The sequence below is a fragment of the Schistocerca piceifrons genome, chromosome 2 (genome assembly GCF_021461385.2).
Source record: "Schistocerca piceifrons isolate TAMUIC-IGC-003096 chromosome 2, iqSchPice1.1, whole genome shotgun sequence".
NCBI lineage: Eukaryota > Metazoa > Arthropoda > Insecta > Orthoptera > Acrididae > Schistocerca > Schistocerca piceifrons.
Genome location: NC_060139.1, coordinates 334,605,985 through 334,633,061, shown reverse-complemented (window position 1 = coordinate 334,633,061; position 27,077 = coordinate 334,605,985). Strand labels below are relative to the sequence as shown.

At 37.8% G+C, this 27,077-nt stretch overlaps 1 protein-coding gene across 1 annotated transcript in view; it reads right to left on the bottom strand.

The window, feature by feature from the left end:
* The window catches only part of LOC124777209 (juvenile hormone esterase-like), a 58,709-nt gene that overhangs the window by 7,018 nt on the left and 24,614 nt on the right, over positions 1-27,077 (bottom strand). Inside the window, exons 3-6 of the mRNA XM_047252524.1 lie at positions 23,088-23,247; positions 22,611-22,796; positions 16,076-16,260; positions 8,399-8,573 (exon numbers count right to left, since the gene is read on the bottom strand). Of these exons, the coding sequence (XP_047108480.1) occupies positions 8,399-8,573; positions 16,076-16,260; positions 22,611-22,796; positions 23,088-23,247 (706 nt within the window). The remainder of the gene's footprint in view (positions 1-8,398; positions 8,574-16,075; positions 16,261-22,610; positions 22,797-23,087; positions 23,248-27,077) is intronic.

Here is a 27,077-nt window from a genome sequence, read left to right as displayed (position 1 = left end):
TCTTTCCTGATGAGGCAACAGTTTGTTGCGAAAGCTTGAATTTTGTGTGTATGTATGTGTCTGTTTGTGTTTCTATCGACCTGCCAGCACTTTCGTATGGTAAGTCACATCATCTTTGTTTTTAAATATAAGTATTCAAGTGGTTTGACATTTCTTTTTTCAGCACAATATTTCAATAGCTTCATCATGTACTGTGAGTGGCCTTGAATGTACTTACTGAAATTCAGAAATGAATACTTTATTAGACTGAGAAAACATTAAAAATGGCAACTTGTTGAAAGGAGATTAACAACTGATTACACTTAAGGTGTACATGTGAAACTCTCCTACAAACCATTTAGCAAAAATGTGTATCATATTCCTAAAGACAATGGTGGATAAAGAACCAAAACCATTCTTAACACATTAACCGAAATGAGGTACTTGTTAATTGACATGAGGCTGCTGGCTGTCACATAAGAGTCTTGCACCATGGGCTGGTCTGGCGGTGAAACAGCGGTGAAACGTCCAACACTTTGCATGCAGCAGTCAATGTGTTGAATATATTCCTCCAGTGCTTCAAAATTAAGTTTGTCTAGTGCAAGTCACAGTGACTATAAATGTTAATTAATTAGTTTCATGTTTGATGGATAATTTGCATGATAAATTGTAATGACATGGATGAGTCATTTTACATTCCCGTAACAAATTTATGTGTAAATATGGGTACATGAATAATAGAAATTATTCTAATTAATTGGAGAGGTGTTGAGGAGGAACTTTTTCAGTTTGTTTTCAAATTTTGCTTTGATGTCTGTGTTATAACTTCAAGTTGAACAAATATATTTCAAGGACAACACAATACATGAAAGTCACAGATCAAGTTAACAAAGTAAGATGTGTGTACACTTTAACAGTCAAATCATTACTGAGTCCGAGTCTAGCGGCCGCTGGCTGGCTGGCCGCTTAGGTGGCGCTGCTGCTGCATGTCTGGCAGACAGCGCCGCATGTAGAGGATGCGCGTAACTGCGCGGCAGCACTTTGAAAGATCGGTGAGTCACAACAGTCTGTCAGGCATTTTATATCACTGGGTAAGTTATCAATAATTTTATTTGCAGCATTGTGTACCCCTGTTTTTGCTAAAGCATACAGAAGACTGTATGACTAGAAACCAATCAATAAAGATACTGTGAAAGCTATCATAAAATGTGTAATCATAAATGGCAAAATTATTTTATGCAATGGAAAATCCAAGATGGAATAATCCTTATTTTATGAAAAGGTTAGATTCTACTCACCATATACCAAAGATGTTGAGTGGCAGATAGGCACAACTAAAGACTGTGAAACAAGTAAGCTTTCAGGCAAAAGGTCTTCCAAATTAGACAACATACATGCACACACTCGTGCTAACACAAATCACACACACAACCACAGTCTTTGGCTGTCCTCAGTAGCCAGAGACTGGTCATGTGTGAAGCAAACAGTTACATAAATACAGAAGAAACAGAATGATTGTATTTTTGATACAAGCCACAGTGTATTACAGGAACCACTGAAGTATACGGCAGAGGGCACTTTTCATTGTACCACATGTTAGGCTTTCATCCTGTTTGATCGTGTATGCAGTCCAGGAAGCCTCTGGGGGTGCAGTAATTAGTCTAATTTCGTCTCCCCACTCCCTACAGGATTGATACACAGGAGGCTGTAGTACATTCGTTTTTTCCTTACTTAATACTGTTCTAGAAACTTTATATACACACTTTCACGGGATAGTTCACATCTGTATTAAGAGTCTGCAGTTCTGGTTGTTCAATGATCCTGTAACACTCTCGCAGGATCAAAAAACCTGTATTCATTTGTGCAACCCTTATCTGTATACTTCCAGTACAAACTGTTAGTTCTATTTGTTATGGGTCCCACACACATGGAGCAACAGTCTAAGGTGAGTTATGTTTATTTTCTATAACATTGCACATCTTTTGCATTCGTGTTATTTTTAATTTTTTATAGAAATTCTCTGAACTATGTATGTTGTGAATTATTCCATTATTGCATAGCTTTGGCTCATATGGTACCACAGAATGTCTGTAAAAGAAAATGTAGAGGAACTGTGGTTGAAGATAAAACATTGTTTTCAAACGTGTGTGCAGGAGACTTTTTAATTCTACATCTACACCTACACTCTGCAAACCACTGTGAAGTGTATGGGAGATGATATGTCCCATTGTGCCAGTTATTAAGGTTTCTTAATGTTCCATTCATGTATGGAATGCAGGAAGAAAGATTGTTTGAATGCCTCTGTGCGTGAGTAATTATTCTAATACTATTCTCATGATCCCTATGTGAGCGATATGTAGGAGGTTGTAGTGTATTCCTAGCATAACCATTTAAAGCCAATTCTTGAAATTTTGTTGATAGACTTTCTTGGGATAGCTTACATCTATCTTCAAGAGTCTTCCTGTCCAGTTCCTTCAGTATCTCTGTGACACTCTCCCATGGATCAAACAGATCTGTTACAATATATGCTGCTCTTCTCTGTATACACCTATGTTCAATATCCTCTGTTAGTTCTATTTGGTATGTCTCCCACAAACTTGAGCAATATTCTAGACCCAGTCACACGGGTGATTTGTAAGCAATCTCCTTTGTAGATTGATTGCACTTTCCCACAATTCTACCAATAAACCAAAGTCTGTCACCTACTTTACCTATGACTGAGCACACATGATCATTCCATTTCATATCCCTATAAAGTATTACACCTATGTATTTGTCTGAGTTGGCTGATTCCAACAGTGACTCATTGATATTACAGTCATAGGATACTACATTTTTTCATTTTGTGAAGTGCATTATTTTACATTTCTGAACTTTTAAAGCTAGTTGGCATTCTTTGCACCACTTTCAAACTTAATCAAGATCTGACTGAATATTTACGCAGTGTCTTTCAGACAGTACCTCATGACAGATAACTGCATCATCTGCAAAAAGTCTGATGATTAATATTGTTTGCAAGGTCATTAATATACAACATAAACAGCAAGAGTCCCAACATACTTCTCTGATGCACACCTGAAGTTACTTTTACATCTGACAATGACTATCCATCCAAGATAACATGCTGTGTCCTCCCTACCAAAAAGTCCTCAATCCAGTCACATATTTTACTAGATACTCTCTATGATCATACTTTGGACAATAAGCATATGTATGGTATTGAGTCAAATGCTTTTTGTAAATGAAGAAGTACTGCACCTACCTGACTGCCTTGGTCCAAAGCTTTCAGTATTTCAAGTGAGAAAAGTGTGAGTTAGGTTTCATATGATCAATGTCTTGAGAATCCATGTTGGTTGCTGGTTGGCATTGAGGAGGTCGTTCTGTTCAAGATATCTTATTATGTATGAGCTCAGAATATGTTCTAAGATTCTACAACACATTGATGCCAAGGATATTGGACAGTAGTTTTGTAGATCACTTCTACTACCCTGCTTGTAGATGGGTGTGACCTGTACTTTTTTCCAAGAACTGGCCATGGTTTCTTGTCCAAGCGATCTACTATAGGTTATAGTTAGAAGCGGGGCAAACTCAGCCACAAATTCAGTATGGAATCTGATAGGGATTCCATCGAGCCTTGGGGTTCAGTTTTAATGATTTCAGGTGTTTCTTGACATCACTGACACTAATACTTATATCACTCACCTTTCTAGTGGTACAAGGATTAAATTGTGGCAATACTCCTGGATTTTCCTTTGTAGAGGAACATTTGAAAAGGAAGTTAAGCATTTCAGTTTACACCTCGCTACCCTCAATTTCAGTTCCTGTCTCATTTGCTAGGTGCTTGACACCAACCTTGGCACCACTAACAGTCACTAGTCAATGAAATGTGTTTACATTGTCAAGAAAATCTTTGTAGGATTGCAAAAAATCCTCATTGGATTGTCCCTATGATTAACTCATTAAGAATTTCACTATTGAGATGACTGTTACCTTCAACTATACAGAATCCATTATGAAGGCCAAATCATAGAGTCAGCAAACAACTTTGTACACTGTGGCATTAAATCCTATTGTAAATGATAGAGAGGCATGCATAAGAAGGGCTGATGATAGTCCCAACTTCAGTTGATTGGTGTCACTACAAAGTAGCCACATTGGACTTATTAAAAACGATTTGACAGAGTTTTGAAGAGAGAGGGAGTGTGGCACTGACACTCTGTGACCTCAGAAAAGCCTTTGACTGCATCTCACACACAACACTAATAGCCAAGTTAAGATGTTATGGTGTTGGAGGTGTTGTTCTATCAACACTCCAATCTTATTTGGAAAACTGAAAGCAGGTGGTATCAGTGCATGGAGCAACTTCTCTTGAACAAAAACTGGAACATGGAGTTCCCCAAGGATCAGTCTTAGGACCTCTCCTGTTCCTCATATATGTCAATGATATGAGCTGTAATAGTCAAATGTTGCAGTTTGCAGATGACACTACCCTTATAGCCAAAGGACATACAGCTGCAGAAGCTCTTGGTGCATCAAATTTGATGTTTGAAGAAATAAAAGAATGGTTCATCATAAACAAAATGAAGATAAATGAAGAAAAAACCCAATATTTGATATGCAGTCTAACCAACATTGAAGACCAATAAAACATGGAGACTGTCAGACTACTGGGCTTCAAGATTGACAGTAAACTCTCCATGAATGATCACACTGCATATATATGTACCAAACATTCTCGTGTGATATACCTCCTGAGGAAGCTGAAGAGGGTAATAACTGACCAGTTTCTCACAATAGTCTACCATGCACTCTTCCACAGCCACATTAGCTATGGACTGTTGTTGTGGGGACACTCCTCGGGCTGCAAAGATGTGTTGCTATTACAAAAAAAATGCCATCAGAATCATATCCTCTAGCAAAAGACTGGATCACTGTAAGCCAAAACGAAACTTTATGTGTGTGATCTATATGGTTTTGTAAACATTTTGCTTTATGGTATTTTCATTTGCTGCTATGAAGTTTTACTTTCCTGTTTGGTTATATTTCATTTTCTCTCTGTTCTATGTGTTTTTGTGCACTGCATAAATATTTTCTTTTATTTGTAATATAAATTTTGTATATGGTGTTATATAAATGTTAGTTGATAAACATTGGATTTGTGAAGCAGTCTGTCCAGCCATGGCTGGTAAACGATGAAGATATAGTAATAAAGTAAAGTAATAAAGTTACTTCTGTCAGTCACAGTACTATCCTTTATTGTTCATTTACAAAGAGGTAAAGTTCACAAATTATGTACCCTGCACCCAGTTTTGATACATTATTTGAACCTCTATCATACCCATATTTTTATAAGCACTCTATCACTTTTAACTTCATTCACAGAGGTGTGTTTGATACTGAGAACTTTATCGGGTTCTATCCTAGCAAATTTACACCTTTTACATGTCAGTCTGATTCCTTACCTGCTATAATCCTGCTCCTATTTAACAAATGAGGTGACACCCTTATCATATTCAGTGAAGAGCATGACATTCCCACCTATTTGGTTACTGATTCCAGTCTCTCTGTGAGACTCTGTTTGCCACCAACAAATCACTTCTCTTTATCCTTGAAGTAATTTCTAACGCATGTACAGTGACCCAGCACTTCTGCATACATTCTGGACTCTAATACTATTTGTGACTCTTCACATGAATAAATCCCAGTGCAGTAAGTGGTCCAGTAGTTATCATCATTTGAACTATGGATCTTCAGATGCACAATTTGGCATGTTGATCTTTCTGACAAGGAGCCCCTTGAGTGCGAGGTCATAAGAGTCCAATGATGTTTATGGTATTTGACGCCCAACATACCGTCCACCACACAAGCACAATACTGGCTGTGAATGGCAACAGGAAGCAGGACTGGAGGTATGCTGTGGTGAGCACAGCATGAGGTTAAAGGAGCATTGAACTGCTTACTTGGTGAGTAACTCACCACAGTGCTACAATGCTAGTGGTGTTGATGCAAAGCAGAGCAATGGCAATAGTAAACAAAGCAAACATTGTGTTATAACTACAACAACAGTTGCTGAAGTTGAAGTTTCATCAGAAAGGAACCCACAGAATTTTAAAGAGTGAGAAAAAAATGGCAGATAAAATATTAATGTTTCTGTTAGATATGAAATGTCGTGTGGCTAGGACCTCCCGTCGGGTAGACCGTTCACCTGGTGCAGGTCTTTCGAGTTGATGCCACATAGGCGACCTGCACGTTGATGGGGATGAAATGATGATGATTAGGACAACACAACACCCAGTCCCTGAGCGGAGAAAATCTCCGACACAGCCGGGAATCGAACCCGGGACCATAGGATTGACATTCCGTCACGCTGACCACTCAGCTACCGGGGCCGGACTTCTGTTAGATGAGTCAGTGGAATGTGTGGTGTCATATACACTCGACTGTGTGGACACTGTACATGAGGAGTACAATGATGACGAGTCATGCTTAAAAAGTGAAAGTGATACTGAAACAGGTGTCAAGCAATGTATTTCATTATCCTTGTTCGACAGAACAACAAATCATGTCTCCAGTGAAACATAGTAAAGGACAATCATTGGCCAAGGAGTGAGTACTAAACATAATTATGTACATGGTAGGTCATCCACAGCACAGTAAAAAAATAATTATGAACAGATTTCGAATAAGTTTGCAGCATTATGACCGTGTAATGCATAAGAAGACAATTATGAACAGATTTAAAATAAGTCCACAGCAATATGACCGTGTAGTGCGTAAGAAAAGCTATGGATATTCAAGGGAAAACAAGGTGCCCTTGTTACAAAAACTGGTGTTTGCAAGTTTCAAGAATGCTCAATACAATTTACATGTCATACATGATAGTGACCTACTACATTATGCACATTAAATTGTGCCCAACAAAGATTACAGTGATTTCATGGGAAGCAGTCGAAGGTTGCATAACTTGAAACAGTGCTATGGAATTGGAAGACCTAAGATAATGAAATTTCAAACAAAATGTCAGCTTGCCAATGCACAGCAAACTGTGGAATTGGCCCAAAAACTTGTAGATGAGATAAACAAACTTATTCAATCATTCAGTAAGGAATTGGTTTTCAACTTTGACCAATCAGAATTTGAAGAGGAAATGCATTTAAAAGGAACCTTGTAAATTAGAGGTGCTAAGAGAGTTGTATTAAGATCAACTAACATCAATGACTTTAGTGCATTTGTCTACAATTATGCCAACTGTTAACTGGTTAGTAAATTGGCTGCAGAGTTATTCGTTGTGCTGTGAAAAGTTGGTGATCCTTTGTCCCTATGGTTCTTTCTTGTGTGATTGATCTTGCAAGGGCAGTAGGAAATGTTTATGCCACAGCAGGTAACAGTGAGACAATGTGGGTAAGAAAATTATTATTATGGTATGAGCGCTGCCTTTGGCTAACACCTGTTCAAAATAGCTTGCTTGTGCTAGATTTCTGGTCTGCACATAAAGATCATACTCATATAAAGCAAACCACCCCTCATGAAAAGTGTGTGACATTGCAGTTCATACCACCTGGAACCACTGGACAATTTCAGCCATAGGGTGTTTGTTTATTCCATGCCTATGAAACATATTATCACACTATCCGCAGCTATGCCTTATAGGATAGCCAGTTTCACAATAAGCTCCAAGACAGAATGTTTTGCATTATGTTGCATGCCATCGCATTCCATCAGTCCTCATTGCCCCCTTACACCAATATGATTCTGTATGCATTCTTTAAGAGTGGATACCTAGTTGACCATCCTGCACAATTTGTACCTCCCAAGAAGTTCGCCTTCAATCTTTATGGTGCAAACCTTCATGGTAACCATGACACGCCATTTCTCATTCAGTGTTAATGGTTTGTTCTGAACATTTCTTGAATGACACAGATGTTCATTTGCAAAGTGTAATACACACATCCAATACAAGGTTTATCAGTACTCCTTTAGACACTCATTTTCTGTTGCCCTCTGATGCACATGGTGAGTCATTAGCAACTAATACTTTTCCTATCATAACTGTTAACCCAACACTTTCAAATGAGCCTTACTAAAGATTGAACTTGCCATCTCACACTCAAGGGGTTCCTTGTGAATCACCAAGTTACACTTGACTAATGACTTAATACTGTCCTTATCTTACCAGACTTGTTTACATCAGACAGCAAACAAGGTACAGTTCTTAGATAAGGGATTTTTATGTTGGAAGAGTGATGTTCAGATTCCATCACAACATTATGATTTGCAATTTACATAGTTGCTGTGTATCACTTCTGGCACATGATAGAACACTTTTTTTAAAGAACGCAATTACCAATTTCCTCCACTATTTTGCTTACAAGCAGTTGGATTATTCTAGTATTTAGTACTATATTAGTTAATTACTTACGCAAAGCTTTCCATGAAAATTCATCTTTAGTGCTTCCAGTCATCAGTGGCACATGAGTAAAATTTCCTGAAAGGAATTGTTTTGTAGGATCCTCGGTTAGAAATCTTTCCGCTCCATTCCCATAATCCTTTTCAATAGTTGCTTTGTATATCAGAATTGGATCATACACAAATTCCTAAAGTCAGAAAAATTTGCTGCAAAATTAATACTGTGACACATTATACACATGAGATCATAATACAAATTACTACCACCACCTTCCTCTGTCTCACTTTTATCTTATCTTTTTACTACAGTTTTTATAGTCTCCAAAAATAATCCTTTATTCTAAAAGCCTCAGATTGTTTTTCAGTCTCCTTGTGTTGACATAAATATATTCACCTACCTTAGGACATAATTACATTATGACTGTATTGTAAAAACAATTTTGGAGATATTTGAAGTTTAAAAATAGAAACCATTCTGTATAATTTTTCTGTTACTTATTCAGTGATGATTTTACAAACTTTCAGGGGCAATGGAGAAGGATAAATGCATCAATCTGTAAGTGACACTCATCCAGAAACAATGGAGTCAAATGTCCTAAGTCAAAATCGTTTCAATCCCCTGGCAGTGGACCTCTTGTGCTGCAAGCTCTTTGCTTCCCAAATTTTGGGAGGTGGTAGTATGAACCAAAACAAGAAATAAATGTACAGCAAACATGGGGTCTAAGATGCATATCTTAAGAGCTATGAACACTTGTTCATAATTGTTTCTGTGAAACAGATCTCTTCTACTGAACAATCGCTCATAGGTCTTAAGGTATGCACTTTTGAGCCCATGTGATACTGCACTTTTTTTATTATTTTTTTAAATTTGGGTTCATACTACCTCCTCCAAAAATATGGACTGTAAAGAGCTTGCCATAGAAGAGGTACACTGTCATAGATATCACAACTATTTCCATAACTTTTGATATGGTTGTTTCTGAACTAGATCCTTCACCTCAAATTGATACATTTACCCTTCTCCATCATCCCTGGAAGTTTCTAACATAATCTGTTCTGTCTTCCCCAAAGAAAACAAACAATTAGCCTAATTTGATAATTTAAGTTATTTACATTGATACATAGAAAACACTAGTCAGAATAGACATAACTGAAAAAATTAATTCCACATCAGATGAAGTGCATGTTAATGAGAAGAGGAAAAAGTAAAACACATAGTGACAATTATAGCTTCACATTTCACAATTCCTTCTTTTTAAAAATGTAATAGGGAAGGTCCCCTCTTCCATAACTACAACCATTATGTGTAATGTTGTTTAGTATACTTCAAGAGCTGAATTGTGTGTAATAGATCTAGGCAACAATAGGCATTGAATAAATGAAACACATATGAAATATTTTTGATTGAATGTATGTGTATTAAATGATCCCCACTTTTAAAATTGGAATCAGCTGCACTTCTCTTTCTGCTCCAGAAATTTAACAGATGACTTCAACTCTTGCTCAGAATATACTATCACTTTAAAAAAACTAATATTCATTTAAAATTGAAGTCCACTCACTAATTTGGCAGATGATAAAACATTCACCACTAAGCATAAGAGGGCATACATACTGCTGTTTTTTGGAATCAGGCATTCCATTTTCAAAACAATGATAGAGAAGGAAAATCTGAAGTTCTTTCAGAGGATTAGCTGCTAAAACCATGTAGCTTATCAAGACATGAGGGCTACAATGAGACAGGGCTACATGAAAATTCTAAATTAAATATAAATAGGAATTTAAAACCTGAAAATTAAAAACTAACAGAGAGGACAGTCAATGTGCCAGATGTATATGGAGGAGAAACTGTAGAGGTACATGTGGCAGAGGGATGTGGATAGATGGGATCAAGAGGAAAGAAATAAACTGTCATGAGAAGATTAAAATAAAAGCGAATTTTGAAACTGTGTAAAAGACAGTAAAAATTAGAGGATGAAATATGTAAAAGATTAGAAAGAAATGAAACACTGGAGAAAAGATGCAAACATTGGAGAATATGTGTCAAATTTGGGCCAAAAGGTTACATTTTCTTTCTGTTGTCCATTCGTCTACCTTTCTGCCTTTTTATTCCTATAATATTTATCCTTGTTTTTTGTTTTTATTGTTCATTCATTAGTTCCCTTCAGCTCCCTTTGTTTTTCTGTTTAAATACCCATCCATAGAGATTTCTCTGCCAGGGGACTAGGTGTTTCTGTTGTCCTCATAATTTCATCATCATCCTCATCATTCATGACAGTGGCTAGATTAGACTGTGAAAAAAAAATCGGATTGGAAAAAATTGGGACTTTGTATGGGTGCTGATGACTGCACAGTTGAGCACCCCACAAACCAAACATCATCCTCATCGTCATCCATAGCGATGTCACTGTTGATAGAAGCTATATACTTTCTTCCCCTTTTTCCTTTTCAGTTTCTCATGCATCATTTGCTTTTAACTTCTCCTACTACTAATTCTTTTTTCTTTCTACATCTGGCACATTTTTCTTCTCAGTTTTGACTTTCCCCTTTGCCACTTCTACCTTTCTCATAAGGTGCATAAGGTGTTTTTTATTTCCATCTGATACAACAGACAATGAAAGGAAAGTTAGAGTAGGCGTCAATAACAAGAAGCCAATAAGTACCTAAAAAAGATCCCGCAAAGTCAGCATGAATACATTCCCAGGGCTTCTCAGGTGAAGGCCACGGTGACAAAGATGACTTCGGGGTGGCGGCCTGTGATGCACGAGGGCCGCAGGCAGCGAGCATGTGTGTGATTTCAGAGTCGATGCTGGGCCAGTACACATGACGATGCACCAGAGATTTTGTGCGAGGGACACTCCAGTACCCTTGGTGAAGGAGGCGCAAGACTGAAGCACGCAAAGATGCAGGTACCACAACACGCGGCGAAGCATTTTTGGTGGAAAGGAGGATAACACCATCCCTAGCTGTGAGGCGGTAATGCAAAGTGTAGTAGTTCTGCAACGGATCAGAAGTCTTAGCGGATGGACAATCTGGCCAACCCTTCTGGATACAGCGTAAAATGAGGGAGAGGGTAGGGTCAGAACCCGTAGTAGCCGCCAGCTGGTCCCCAGTGATGGGGAACCTGTCCACAACCCGCTGCTCGGCAACATCCAGGTGGAAACACAAAAGTTCGTCCCTAACGAATGCCAGATCAGGACCCATGGGAAGGCGAGACAGTGCATCAGCATTTGCATGTTGAGCTGTGGCCAGAAATGAATCTCATAATTGAAACGAGACATGTGAAGAACCCAACGCTGGAGGCAGTATGCAGCCTTGTCGGGAAGTGACGTTGATGGATGAAACAAGGAAACAAGTGGTTTGTGATCCGCAACAAGATGAAATTTGGATCCATAGAGAAAAACACCAAACTTGTGTAGAGCATAAATAATGGCCAAAGCTTCTTTTTCAATTTGAGAATACTTTTGTTGGGCATCCGTGAGCGTTTTGGAGGCATAAGCAATGGGTTGTTCAGAACTGTCAGAAAAACGGTGCACTGACCCCGTATTGAGAGGCGTCTGTGGCAAGAACAAGATGTTGGCCAGGTCGATCAGTAGCCAGGCACGGGGCCTGTTTCAGCATAGTCTTCCATTTCTGGAAAGCCGCATCGCATGACGCGGACCAGTGAAAAGGTACATTTTTATGCAACAGGCGATGCAACAGCTGAGCCACCGAAGCAGCACACAGTAAAAATTTGTGATAGTATGCTATTTTCCCCAAAAAGGCCTGCAGTTCCTTAACAGATGTAGGGCGAGGAAGGGCATCGATCGCAGCGACAGTTTGCTGAAGCAGATGAATACCATCCTGAGGGAGTTGAAACCCCAAGTACGTGATAGATGCCTGAAAAAATTTTGATTTTTGAAGATTACACTTAAGACCGGCAGTCTATAAGACATGAAAAGGTTTGCGGAGATTTTGAAGATGTTTGTCAGTGGTGGAGCCAGTGACAACAATGTCATCCTGGTAATTTATACACCCAGGGACAGTGAGCAATAATTGTTCCAAGAATTGCTGAAAGAGAGCAGGGGCACTGGCAACCCCGAATGGCAATCATTGGTATTGATAGAGGCCAAAAGGCGTGTTAAGGGCCAGAAACTGCCAGGAAGCAGCATCGAGAGGAAGTTGATGATAAGCTTCTGACAGGTCAAGTTTAGAAAAATACTGGCCTCCAGCAAGTTTAGTGAACAAATCTTCAGGATGAGGCATAGGGTAAGTGTCGATAAGGCATTGAGCATTTACTGTGGCTTTGAAATCGCCACAGAGTCAAATATTACCAATTGGCTTAGCAACGACGACAGGAGAGGACCACTCACTGGAAGTGACAGGAAGCAAGACCCCTGAAGCAGTGAGACAATCCAGCTCCTATTTGACCTGATCACAAAGGGCCACAGGAATGGGCCAAGCCCGAAAAAACTTAGGCTGAGTGATATGAGCTTCAAAGTCGTTTGCATGGTCTAACCAAGGAGAAAAAAGGGACAAAAATGTCATTGATAAGGAATCCAATTGAGCATAAGGAATAGCATCAGAGATGATATTGACAGAGTCATCTATGGAGAACCCAAAAACGCAAAAGACATCGAAACCAAAAAGATTCTCCGCATTACTATGGTCGACCACAAATATGGGAACAGTGTGAACAACAGATTTGTAAGATACCTCAGCATCAAATTGTCCCAAGAGAGAAATCTTCTGTTTATTGTAAGTCCATAATTGCCTAGTGACAGGTGACAGGACTGGAGAACCCAACTGAAGATACATCTAAGAATTGATGATAGTGGCAGCAGAACCAGTATCCACCTGCATGCGAACATCTCTACCAAATATTTGGACAGTGAGGAATAACTTCCCTGAAAGGGAAGAAGTACAATTGACAGACAACACAGAATCAGAATCAGCGACATGTTCATGAACATCATGTATGCGGTCGGACTTGCAAACGGATGACACATGACCCTTTTTTTTTGCATTTGTGACACATGGCCCAACTTTGTGGACAATCTTCTCGTGCATGTTTCGTAAAACACCGCAGACATGAAGGAAGTTGCTGTGGGTTTAGCTGCAGTTTCTTAGAGGTTTGTTTACGGTTAGGCCAAGGCTGCGCTTGGGAGTGTACTGCGGCCACGTCCACAGCGGAGACATGCCACATGCTTCGTCAGCATCGCACAGAGGTTGTATTTCCCTGACGTCGCCTCATGCCTCTATTTGCGATCCAGTGGCACGAGAAATTTCAAAAGACTGAGCAATGGATAGGACTTCATTTAGAGTCGGATGAGCCAACTGAAGGGCACGTTGCCTAACTTCTTTGTCGGGCGCCGATCGGATAAGAGCATCCCGTACCATGGAATCGGTGTAGGATTCTTTGTGAACTTCAGTAACAAATTGACACTTTCTACAGAGGCCGTGAAGTTCAGCAGCCCAAGCACAATAGGATTGATTTGGTTGTTTTTGGCAACGATAAAAGGCAACACGAGAGGCTACCACATGTGTTTGCTTTTGAAAATAGACGGACAGTAGTGAGCACATTTCAGTGAAGGACAAAGACGCAGGATCTTTCAAAGGAGCCAATTGTGACAACAACCGATACATTTGAGGTGAAATCCATGAAAGGAACAGAGACTTACATGGTTGTTCGTTCGCGACATGAAATGCCAAGAAGTGCTGTCGAAGACGTTTTTCGTAATCAGACCAGTCTTCTGCTGTCTCTTCGTAAGGAGGAAAAGTAGATAGAGACAATGACGAGAGACGCCCTGCATTTGATGCCGCGACGAAATCATGAATCACTTTTGGGAGAAGCGTTTGCCGTTCTATGAGACCTCACAATAGTTGCTCTAAAGTAGCCTTGGAAACATGTGGGTCAATGATGAAAAAGAAAAATCACTACCTCATCACCAATTGTTATAATTGCAAGTTGAACAAATATATTTCAAGGAAGACAGATCAAGTAAACAGAGTAAGACATGTGTACACTTTAACAGTCTAATCATAACTGAGTCCAAGTCTAGCGGCTGCTGGCTAGCTGGGCGCTTAGGTGACGCTGCTGCTGCATGGCTGGCAGACAGCGCCGCATGTAGAGGACACGCGTAACTGCACGGCGGCACTTTGAAAGATCGGCGAGTTGCAACAGAAAAAGTGCCACAAAAAGCAAAAACCACCATATACTACATTTACTTTGTACCAATTCTCACTTATGGTTTAGAGACATTTACCCTATTGAAAAAAGACTACAGCAGAATTCTAGTGACAGAGATGAGATTCATAAAAACTATGAACCACACTACTAGAAAGGACAGGATCAAAAAAGGAAGTGAACGAAAATGTAGCCTGCATAAAAGCCCCTATTATTAGTGCAATAAAAATTTGCAGACTGCAGTGGTGTGGATGCAAAATGAGAACAAGGGAGAACGCAGGTCAGAAAATATTTTGAAGTACATGTCCAATACAAAAAAGAGCAAAAGGAAGGTCCAGAAAATGCTGGATAGATGCAGTGTAATTAGACATGAAGCAGAGAAAATTCCAGAGGAAGACATCAAGGAACTGAAAATCTATGAAGATATGAAGGCATAAGGGGATGGCAAGCAGTTGCACATCACACAAGGGGAACATGGCTGGGAAATGATGATAATGAGGAGGAGGAATTTTAGAAATAGAAGTGTCTCTTAAATGAACTAACATGCGACAATATTTTTGCGTGTCTGCCATACTTTCACTCCATAGTGGCTTACAAGATAAAGTTCTATTGCAATGTAGTAAATATCAATAAAGTATTTTATTTCATGTAGATGTCTCATAAAAACATTGCATTAAGTCAGTAATGAAAGCCTTAAAGAGGCCTCATGAAGCACAAGTTCTATTTTCACATGTCAGCCGACTAGTTCTATACTAAGCCTTATAGATATTAGTAATATCTGTGATCTTCTCAAATGAAATCTATACAAAATTTATTTCCATATATACCTTACACCCTTATCTAGAGTTCAGAATATATTTCTGTGCTCCAGAGAAAATATTTTTAATAAGTTTTTCACAGACACAAGGCAGGAAATTGGAAATGCCTAAAAATTTGAATTAAATTAAAAGCACATTTTATTATTAGCTCCCTGTATATAACCTGAACTGTGGGAATAAAAATCCCAGGTAGTAGTGTATAGGACTGCTTGGACTAATGTCCACAGCAATATGAACCTCCATTCTTGCAATATGAAAACAATTATTTATCTTTGAAAGCTGTCAGATTACTCATCAGTGTGCTATATAAAATTGATGCCAAATATTAGACAAACAGTGTAATCTGAAAAGCAACAATTTTTAACAGTTTACTTTTGCAGCCTCATTATTGCAAATGCTACATCTTCCATTCAACAGTTTTCTGTGGTCATTTAAAGACTACTTGGTTTTGAAACCTCAAGTGAAGAGTCACAACCTCTTTGTCTATATCAGTGCTGACTTAATCATGGCTTCCATCATTATTACATGCTATAAATTTGTGTAGTTGAAAATCCATTCTTAATAGTGCAATATTTCATACTATGACCAAAATGTAACCCATAGTGTTTTACAAAGGTTTCTTGGTCTACAGAAAACTATTTAAAAGTCTGCATCACTTTCCAAACAACAAAGATACACAAAAAATTGCAGATTACATGATACTTACATAAAATCCAGTTATGGAATCAGCAATTTCCTGAGCATCTTTCTCTTTTAAGCAGTTGTATATTTCCTTTGATGAACTGTCAGGGCAGTTCAATAGCTGTGCTTGCTTCTTTGCTTGTCCTAATGGATCATGAAGTACAATTGACTGGACACCACCACTCATTGCAATTGCCCGATGAAACAGTCCTAGGAAAGATTATAATTGCAATTAGTCAGTAAAGATACTTTACATATGTTGATATAGGCATGCAGAATTTTTCATAGAGCTGTTCAAAAATATGAGAGTTCAGCATGGCCAATGCAGAGCAAGGCTTCTCTTTTATTTTAAGTGGTTACTTGCAATATACTTTTAAGCTGCTGCTGTTAATTTATTATATTCAAGTATATGGGTAAGGAGGATACTTTTGTGTTTTATATTACTCATCATGCACTAGCAATAGCTTTTTATATCAATTGTAATTAATTATCAATATTTTGAACAGCTACACGGTAGCCATAAAAATAATTATTTGAGTATGTTCAACATTACCAGTAAAGAGGAAAGAAAACTTCAAATTCCAGCTTGAGATTAATACTCTTCTTTCTTTGTGATTCTGTTAGCCCAGCTTCAGTAGCTCATAACTGACAGCAAATGCTTTTCTCTATTTCATTTATTGTTTATTTTTTTATTTTAATGTCTGTTTATCTTTCTTTTGTTGTTGCAACTTGAAATATATTTATTTGTGCCCCAATGTTGAAGTAGCATTAGAATATATTTCTTTGAGTCTTTTTTAAACATGATTTATAACTTTCTATTTTAAGTACTTTTCCCTTACACTGTGAAAGTGTAATTTTATATTGCCTGTGTGATTCCTTATCCCATTTCTAGTTTCCAAACATTCTTTCTTAGATGATAAACTCATGCTATTATTTTGATTGTTCTTCTTTTCCCAGTATCTATATACTTGTTTTGTTTGTGGCATCTGGTTCAAGCCAGTGTTAATGTGCCAATGGTTATTATGACAGTGTGCACACCTATGTCCTGGGATACACCACTTTTGTAAAATGGCATCATAGACATCAGCAGAATTCAGGGTGGAAGGAAGTGGGGGGCACTGTCCCACACCCAGACCCCCCCCCTCCCCCCTGGAATTTGGGAATTTGGAGTAGAGAGTTTTTATTCATTACAGAATTCACGTACACTTCTAGAAGTGATTTCCTGGGATTCTTGTTAGGCAGTTTTCGCACCTATGGAATTTAGTTTTTTGTGGCAAGACACATCTCAAAACTGTCCAACTAATTCATATAAAAGACGACAGTTTTAGAGTTTTTCTGCCCCCCCCCCCCCCCCACACACACACACACATCCCAGGAAAAGCCAGGAAATGGTTCTGTGGAGATCCATGGAAGTGTTACTACAATGGAGGATATAAGTATGCAGTTCACCAGAAGACACAATATCAATTCATTCTAGCTGTTATTCAAGTGCGAGAGATACAAAACGAGGAACTCCTCCCTCTACAGATAAATCATAAAAGATTATTGCAATGCAGTACCTTACAGTGTATACTGAAGAATAGTTGTGTTTTAAGTGTATCAATAACAATGACAGCTGACATAATGAGGACATTTATGAGTCATAGTAACACATCGGCAAAGAATAATTCTGGATAAAAACAAATCCTAATTGGTTGTTGACATCATTAAACAATGAAGTGGATCACTTCATACAACCATAGAGCTAGTGTAATAAATTATATTAGAAATCAATCAGCATCTTTAGTTTGTTTCTGCAATTACAGTCTGATACAAGAACATACAAGACATTTGAATTCAGTTATCAGTCTTTGAAATAATCATCTCTATTAGTTAGTAACTACAACAGAAATGATGCAAAGGAATATAGAAGAGTAGTCATTTTTTTACTTTTTTCCATTAATAGGCTACATTTGTGTATTGAAAGTTCACAAAGAAGCTTGTGAATCAGAATACAGTACCTTCTTCCTGTTTTTAATCACCATAATGGTTTGGCCCTGAAGTAGCACTATTCTCCAAGAATGAACAACTAAAGATTATGTGAATATCCCCCCCCCCCCCCCCCCCTCCACACACACACAGTCACTGCTGTCATCTCTGAGGATTCAGCATTGAGAGACAGAGAGTGTGTGTGTGGTGTATGTGTGTGTGTGTGTGTGTGTGTGTGTGTGTGTGTGTGTGTGTCTATCGTTATTCCATCTCACATTTTCTATTGTTTACTTTTACCATATTAGTCAGTTTGTTTAGATGTTCTCATTAGTTTAACAATATGGCATTTCTTTTTGTGAAAACTGTGTCATTATTTGCCTTACAGGCTTTGTGATCAAATTTCCTGTGGTGTTGATGATTCAGTATTTATCAAACAATTACTCTTATATTATAATAATAATGTCTACACTGAATGTCAAAAGTACCATTTACTCAGGACACTTTTTGCACATATGAGGGCCATCCGAAAATAAAGAATGTTTTGCCATACCAAAATTTTCTTTAATAATAATACAGAAACTAAATATACATGTATTAACATATACTTAGTCTACTTTTCCTCATAGTCACCTTGACACCAATTTGTGTGTATCCTCTTCATACCATGTGGCCACCAGGCTACTCAACCAGCTCACAACAGGATCTTTCAGGTCTTCACCATTTGCAGGTTAACAACAATGAGCTCCTTCAGTTTTGGAAAAGTAAATGCCTGATGGTGCCAGGTCCGGACTTTAGGAAAGATCTCAAAGATGTACCACTGGAATTTCTCATGCAGTAAAACATGTATCTGCCAGGCAGTATGGAGACATACATTGTCATGCAGTGGAACAATTCCATGGGACAGCAAGCGCCTATTTAGAGGTTCTTGGTAGCCCGATGAAGATATTCAGGGGTAGCACAATGTACATCACTATTGACGGTTGCATTGCAGGGCATTAAATGGACAAGTAAGACCCTTTCACTGTCCCATAATACAAAAGACATGAGCTTTTGAGTTGCTTCAGTTTTTTTGAACTCTGTGGTGACTGAGGGTGAAGCCACTCCATAAACTGTTGCTTCATGGTGAGGATATTGTGAGAAACCTATATTTCATTTCTTGTAACAATCTCATCAATGAATGCATCGTCATCTCTTTCATAATTCCTCAAGAATGCTAATGTAGCAACCATTCTTGCAGGTTTTTGGTCATTCTTGACCATCCAAAGCACCCAGTGTGCACAGATTTTGTGGTATCCTAAGTGCTGAGCAACAGTTTTGTTCACAACTGAATGAAATACTTCGTAACATGTATGCCGCTAATTGTGAATCATTGATTCTCTCAAATTACATGATCCACCTTTTGTTTCAGTGCAACTGTTATGATAGAGGGTTGACCTGATCTTTCTTCATCATTCTTAAACATTATGCACCACTCTCGGACACTTGCTGCATTCATTACACCTTTGCCATAAATGGTAAGAAGTCTGCAGTTAATGCCACAGGGCCTAATATTTTCCACCTAACAAAAATTAATGACACTTCACACCTCACAGTTGGCAGGTTTTGCAATTGGCTCAATCTTGATCACAGCTATTTTTGTACTTACTACATGACACTATCTGACTTACAGCCACATGCGGCAACTATCCACATCACGCTGAACACCAGAAACTAATGAGTGGCTACCACAAGACAGGCACACAGACTGTATGCACAAACATTCTTTACTTTCTGTATGCCCTCTTACTTACTTACTTACTTACTTACTCACTGGTCATACCGGACTCGAGAGTCAATTACCGCAGCAACGTATTTTCGCCATCTGTCCCTGTCTTGGGCTATTTCCTTCCATTCACCTTCAATACCTAGGCTCCTCAAATCACCCTTCACATTTTCCTCCCATCTACGCATCGGTCTCCCCACAGGATGTTTTCCTTCTAGGTGCCCTACCAGTACTCTGCGCGCTGCCCTGCCCTCATCCATTCGAGCTACGTGACCGGCCCATCGCAGCCTACGTGATTTAATAATACTGATTATGTCAGGGCTTGAATAGAGTTCGTGAACCTCTTCGTTATGCAGTTTTTGCCACTCTCCGCTAATGTCATCCCTTTTTGCTCCAAAAATTTTCCTCAAAATTTTGTTTTCAAATACTCGAAACGGCTTTTCATTTTGCACAGTGAGAGACCAAGTCTCACACCCATACAGCATAACTGGTAGAATAATAGTTTTGTATATTCTAATCTTTAAATTCCTAGACAATATCCGTGATGATAGTAATCTATTCAGTGAGAAGTAGCACGCATTTCCTGCCCGTAATCTCTTCTTCAGTTCGGATTCAATCTCATTTCTCGAAGTGATGTCCATGCCTAGATACTTAAATGTGTTCACTTTTTCAAACTGCATGTCTCCAACTCTTAACATTTCCTGATCTACTGCTGTTGGCATTCTAGTAGTAACCAGGTATTTAGTTTTGTCTTCACTTATCCTTAGACCTACATCTTCACTAGCCTTGATTAACGCATTCACATTTGCTGTTACAGATTCTTTCCTATCGCTAATGATGTTTAGATCGTCTGCGTACCCTAATATCTTAATATTTCTGTTTAACTCCACACCCTCTGAATTATCTGCTGCCATTCGTACAATATATTCTAGGACTAAATTAAAAAGTAGCGGAGACAGGGCATCTCCCTGCTTAAGTACGTTCTTTATTACAAATTCTTTCGACTCCAATTTCCCCACGCGTACTCTACCTTTTGTGTTTTTCAAACTCGCTTCTATAAGTCTAACATACTTCTTTGGTATTCCAAGTTCCAAAACAATTCTGTACAATTTTGACTGCAATACTGAATCATGTGCTTTTGTAAAATCTATGAAAAGATTATGAACTGGTTTATTGTATCCCCATTTCTTTTCCAAAATTGGACGCAGGGTGAATATTTGGTCTATAGTTGATCTGTTCCTCCGAAAGCCGGCTTGGTAATCCCCCGCGATTTCATCTGCATATGGTGTAAGCCTGCTTAGCAGAATATTCAAGAAAATTTTGGAACATACTGGTAATAGCGATATCCCTCTATAATTACTACAATTCATTTTGTCACCTTTCTTAAAAATTGGGATCAGAATCGACTCCTGCCACTCTTCAGGTATCATCTCTGAGTTCCATACTTTAGTTATAACTTTGTGAACTACTTCCACCAATTTCTGTCCCCCATTTTTAACTAATTCTGCAGTTATGCAATCTGATCCTGGTGCTTTATGGTTTTTCAATTTGTTGATTGCATCTCATATTTCCATTAACATTGGCTCAGGTATTTGGGGTTCTGCTGTATGTATTTCGTACGCCTGCTCATTTCCTGTTTCCTGGTGTACACTTAATAGATGCTCAAAATACGCCCTCCATTTACTTAATATAGCATTGGGGTCTGTCAGTATTCCCCCAGCATCCCCTCAAAGTCCATTTGTCCTAGCCTTGAAACCCTTCCTATACCCATTTATGTCTAGGTAAAGTTCCCTAATGTTTTTTTGTTTTACTGTTTGTTTCCATTTTTGTGATTTGATTGTTCAAATAATCCCTCTTCTTTGCCCGTAGCCTACAACCAACTTCCCTTCTCAAGTTCATGAACTCCTCTTGTTTTCTATCTCCAGTGCCCTCATAGATTATAATAGGCCTTGTTAACAATTGAGTGTCATACATGCTGACGAGAAGGAAAGTAGGTGATAGTGTCTCATGTGATATGTGAGTCCTCGACAACTATCTTATATTCCAAATTCATATTCTAGGCTTAAGTTTTAACACAGCATAAACACATAATTTTTTATGTATGAGCTATGTAATATGTGTCTTTAGCTACATATGTAAAGAAATACACTCTTTTGTACATAGAAAGAGGCAAGCCAAACTTTCTATAACCTCCACAAGATGTAATCATGGCATAATAAGTAAAATAAAAAAATAAAATAAAATAAATAAATAAAAAACTCTGCAAAGAAAGTTCAGAAACATGTTTGTGTAAAGTAAACACAAACAAAATGTGTCTTGCACAAGGCAAAATTTGTACCTAACACTGGTATCATTATCTCTTGATTCAAGTTTTTTTATTAGATTCATGTGGCTTAATATAGGCAGAAGAAGGAAATATTATTGTTTTGACTGAAAGGCAAATTGAAAATTAACATACACGGTTCAGTGCAGTCAGGGCACATACTACAAAGGTATCTGAAATCACAATACATGATAGATATTTTTATGAAACATTTTGAAGCAAAATTTAATAATTCATAGAGACATCAATTCTCTTGGCCCTATTTCTATTCTAAACCAAGCCCAAAAGCACTACAAAGTCAGCCTGTACTATTCCTGTCCTATGTTAGTATATCCTAATTTGGGCATATGTTTGTCTTGCATTCATCCTTTTTATTACTATTGCTGTTGTCTTTCATTTTTTCCTCCACATATAAATTAAGGTCATTATTAGGCTGCAAAAGCATTTTTACTCATATTTCACTGCATAAATGTTTTAGTTCTATGATATATTAAAACTTTAACTTACCTTTTGACATGGTAGACAGCATATGCAGCAGAACACTGATTGACCCAGCACTGTAACCACAAATTGTAACATTTTCCGGGTCTCCACCAAATGCAGCAATGTTTTTCTGCACCCACCGTAGGACTTCTACCTGGTCCTTGAAGCCATAATTTCCAGGCATAATAGAATCTCCTGTACTTAAGAACCCTGCAAGGATGTTGCAATAAATGCCAAAAATAAATTGTCACATACCTCATCATAGGAGAAAGAATTTATATAACAGCTCTAAACTGTAAAATATGCCTGTATTGCTGCTAGTTTTAGCAAAAATATATTGACGGATAACAGTTGAAATTATCACATCTGTCTGACTGCACATAGTATCACTGCAAAGGATTCACTGAATATAATGTACAAATATGGCACAACAACAATATTATTTCAATCCAGTTTATTCTTTTATGTTTTTGTAGAGGAAAGGCAATGGATAAATCATACCTAGAGCCCCCAGTCTATAATTTGCTGTCAGCAATACGATGTCCTCATCCATGAAGTACTCTGGACCAAACAGATCACTGGTGGCTCTCATGCTGTAGAATCCACCAGGGTGAAAAAAGATAAGAACAGGTTTCTTTGGCCTGCTTCTTTTGTCTGGCAACTGAAATGAATGTACACATTTTTGCATTGTATTGTTATTGGTCCTGTTGTCTACAAAAGCATCTTATGCATAAGTCACTGGACAAGTCAATTTATATTAATAGTACAAAAATTATTTCTATGCATTTGTATTAAAAATTATAGATAATAAACTTCACACACTTAAATACTCTTCAGTAGAGTAAAAGCAGTACTGCTGCAAATATAACTTTAAAGATTTGCTAAGGGTTTTGGTATCAGTAATTGTTTCTATATTTTTGGGAAGTTTGTTATAAAGTTTAACTCTCATGTGGAAACCATTGTTTTGGCACAAGGGTGCACTGATTTGCGCTATAAGATGGGTTTGGTAAGGCAATCATGAATATAAGAGTATTTTCTATTTTATCTTAATTTTTTAAAATTTTGTGGTGTACTGTCCTTATCCATTACATTTATTTTAAAGAATATAAGAGCTTCCATAATGCTGATACATGGTAAACAAGAAATGATAGAAATCTTAAACAATGCTAACATGTGTCTCTAAGTTTGTATCCAAACTTGATTCCAATAGTCCTCTTTTCAACTTGAATGTCCTGGCAACAGCTGTAGGGTCCCATAAGTCTAAGAATTTCATTTGTGTACTGTTATAAACTGATTCGGTATTGACAGAGAGAAGTACGCCATACATATCCTTGTCCAGAGCATCGAGAACCCTTAGTAGGATGGTCTTCTTTTTACGTCATGCTGACTATTCTGTGACTAGTTGCCAAGTCTTGTGATGATGTTTATTGATTGCTGTGGTTTTTTCTTACTTTTCCCTTTACACAATTTTGTGATATCACCTCAAATATGATTGTTTAATGGGCCCCCACATTTAAGCTTAGATCATTAATGTACAAAAGGTCCCATTACTGATCCTTGAGGTACACCATGTTTAATTAAATTATACTCTGGTAAGTGTTCAATTAAGCTTAGATCATTAATGTACAAAACCTACCATTACTGATCCTTGAGGTACAGCATGTTTAATTAGATTGTACTCTGATAAGTGTTCTGAAATAGTTCTAAGGTACACATTAGTGTGCTTAATGTTCACTGCTTGTTTGAGATTGCTCAGGAAGGAACTTATCCAGTTGTTGGACAGACCTTGAATACTAAACTTTTCAAACTTTGAAATCAGAATCTTATGATCCACTATGTCCAAAGCATTTGATAGGTCAGTAAATAATCCTGTTGGTTCCTGGTGCATGGCCATCAGGTTTAGTGAACAATTAAAGCACTCATAAATGGCGATTAACTTTGACCTCTTTATTCCTGAATCTGTGTTTTTCATTAGCTAAATTTTTTTTTTACTTACAAATTCCATATGTTTGCCATACACAAACTTTTCTAATGTTTTTGAAAAGTAAGAGGAAACTGTGATGGGAGTTTAGTTATTTACATTATGTCATCTACCTTTTTTTATGTAATGGAATTACCTTACGTGTTTTAAATACATCAGGGAAAGTGGCTGCTTGAAATGAGCAGTCATGTAATTGTATAAATAGTTCAGTTAGGATTAGAGCACTCTTCTTTTTAACCCTTTCAGTTTCCGTGATAGTTCTGATGTATCTTGGACAACTACATGTGCTTATTTTATATTTATAGGACTGGGTCTCCTTATTTATTATTATTATTGTTTTTGCTTATTTATAATATTATCTGACATTGTTAAATGTACTGGCTACTTGTAAGGGCTCTTGTTTACTTTTTTATTTTCTTGTGATATTGTTAATTTTTACATGATTCTCTGTTTTCACCAGTCTCTTTTTATTACACTCCACATGGTCTTCTCTTTATTTATTATTTATATTATAAAGCTTAGATCATTAATGTACAAAAGGTTCCATTACTGATCCTTGAGGTACACCATGTTTAATTAGATTATACTCTGGTAAGTGTTCAATATCTGCATAACTTAAACAAGGAATTATTCAAGTTACACATTTTATGAATTTGTCTCTTCTTCTGGCATGAAATCGTTGTTCCCCTTGTGATTAAACTGTTTATCCTAGAATTGCCTCTTATGGGTATAATTTTCCATGGAAATACAATTCACTTTTCTCACATGACATACTGCAAGCTTTGAATCAAGGTAGTCAGGTAGATGCAGTATTTCTTGCTTTCCGGGATGTAATTTGACTCGATACCACACCTATGCTTATTTCAAAAGTATGATCCTATGTGGTATCAACTGAAATTTATGATTGGATCGAGGACTCTTTTGGTAGGGAGGATACAGCTTGTTATCTTGGATGGAGGGTCTTTGTCAGATGTGAAAGTAACTCCAGATTTGCCACAGAGAAGATGTGTTGGGACCCTTGTTCATATTGTATATTAACAGCTTTGCAGACAATATTAATAGTAACATCAGACTTTTTGCAGGTGATGCAGTCATCGATAATAAAGTACTGTCTGAAAGAACTGCATAAATATTCAGTCAGACTTTGATAAGATTTCAAAGTGGTGCAAAGATTGGCAACTTGTGCTGAATGTTCTGAAATGTAAAACTGTGCACTTCACATAATGAAAAAATATAGTAACCTGTGGCTATAATACCAATTATTCACTGTTCAAATCAGCCAACTTGTACAAATAGGGATATGAAATGGAATGATCACATGGCCTAAGTCGTGTGTAAAGCAGGTAATAGATTTAGATTTATTGGTAGAACACTGAGAAAGTGCAATCAGTCTACAAAGGTGTTTGCTTACAAATCACGCAAGTGATCTGCTCTAGAATACTGCTCGGGTGTGGGGGATCCATACCACATAGGACTAACAGTGGATACTGAACGTATACAGAAAAGGGCAGCAGAAAAGGTCACAGGTTTGTTTGATCCATGGGAGAGTGTCACAGAGATACTGAAGGAACTGGACTGGAAGACTCCTCAAGGGAGATACAAACTATTCCAAGGAAGTCTGTTAACAAAGTTTAAAAAATGAGCCTTAAATGAGGATTCTAGGAATGTACTACAACAACCTAAGTATCACTCACATATAGCTCATGAGGATAACAGTGCAATAATTACTGCAGGCACAGAAGCATTCAAGCAATCATTTCTCCCACATTCCATATGTGAATGGAAAGGGAAACCATGATAACTGGTCCAATGGGACATATCCTCTGTCTTGCACTTCATTGTGGTTTGCAGAGTATAGATGTAGATGTATATAAAAGTAGACAACAATGGGTTACTATAGCAATGAAGGTGTTACACTTTTCATTTAGATCATTAATTTTATAAATCTGTGACCATCTTTCTATGTTTAACAAATTGCTGAAATAGTCTCTGTTATCCTGGCTGTAGCATCTACATGTGGATATTAAAAGCATGATGTTCTCAGTAACACATTTCACTTTCAAATTTTGTATTGAGCTAAATGGTCACTCATGCCTGCATTGAAAATTGTTAATGAAATGCTCGGGGCTGGTTTAAATCCCAAGTCACACCATCCACCACTTGGATCACCAAGCTGAGAGGGGTACCAGAGTTGCCACAACTGTAAGATTTCTCTACAGAATGTACCACAGTTAGTAGTGGCTACTTGGGGTGCACAAGTGCAAGATTTGTATACATTGCATATAATAATTAGTAATGGAAACTGACACAGATCAAGGTGTACAAGAGAAACGTGGTGAGATGGTTGAGGGGGGATATAAAATCATAAGTCACATCACTAGTGTGGAAAAATGATCTCAAACCAGCCTTGGGAGTGTCATATAAACTGTTCTTGTGTAGAAACTGATGTAAAGCTGTTTCACAAGTGTCTAAAAGGGCCTCTGTGTTTCTACCACAAATTATCATATCAC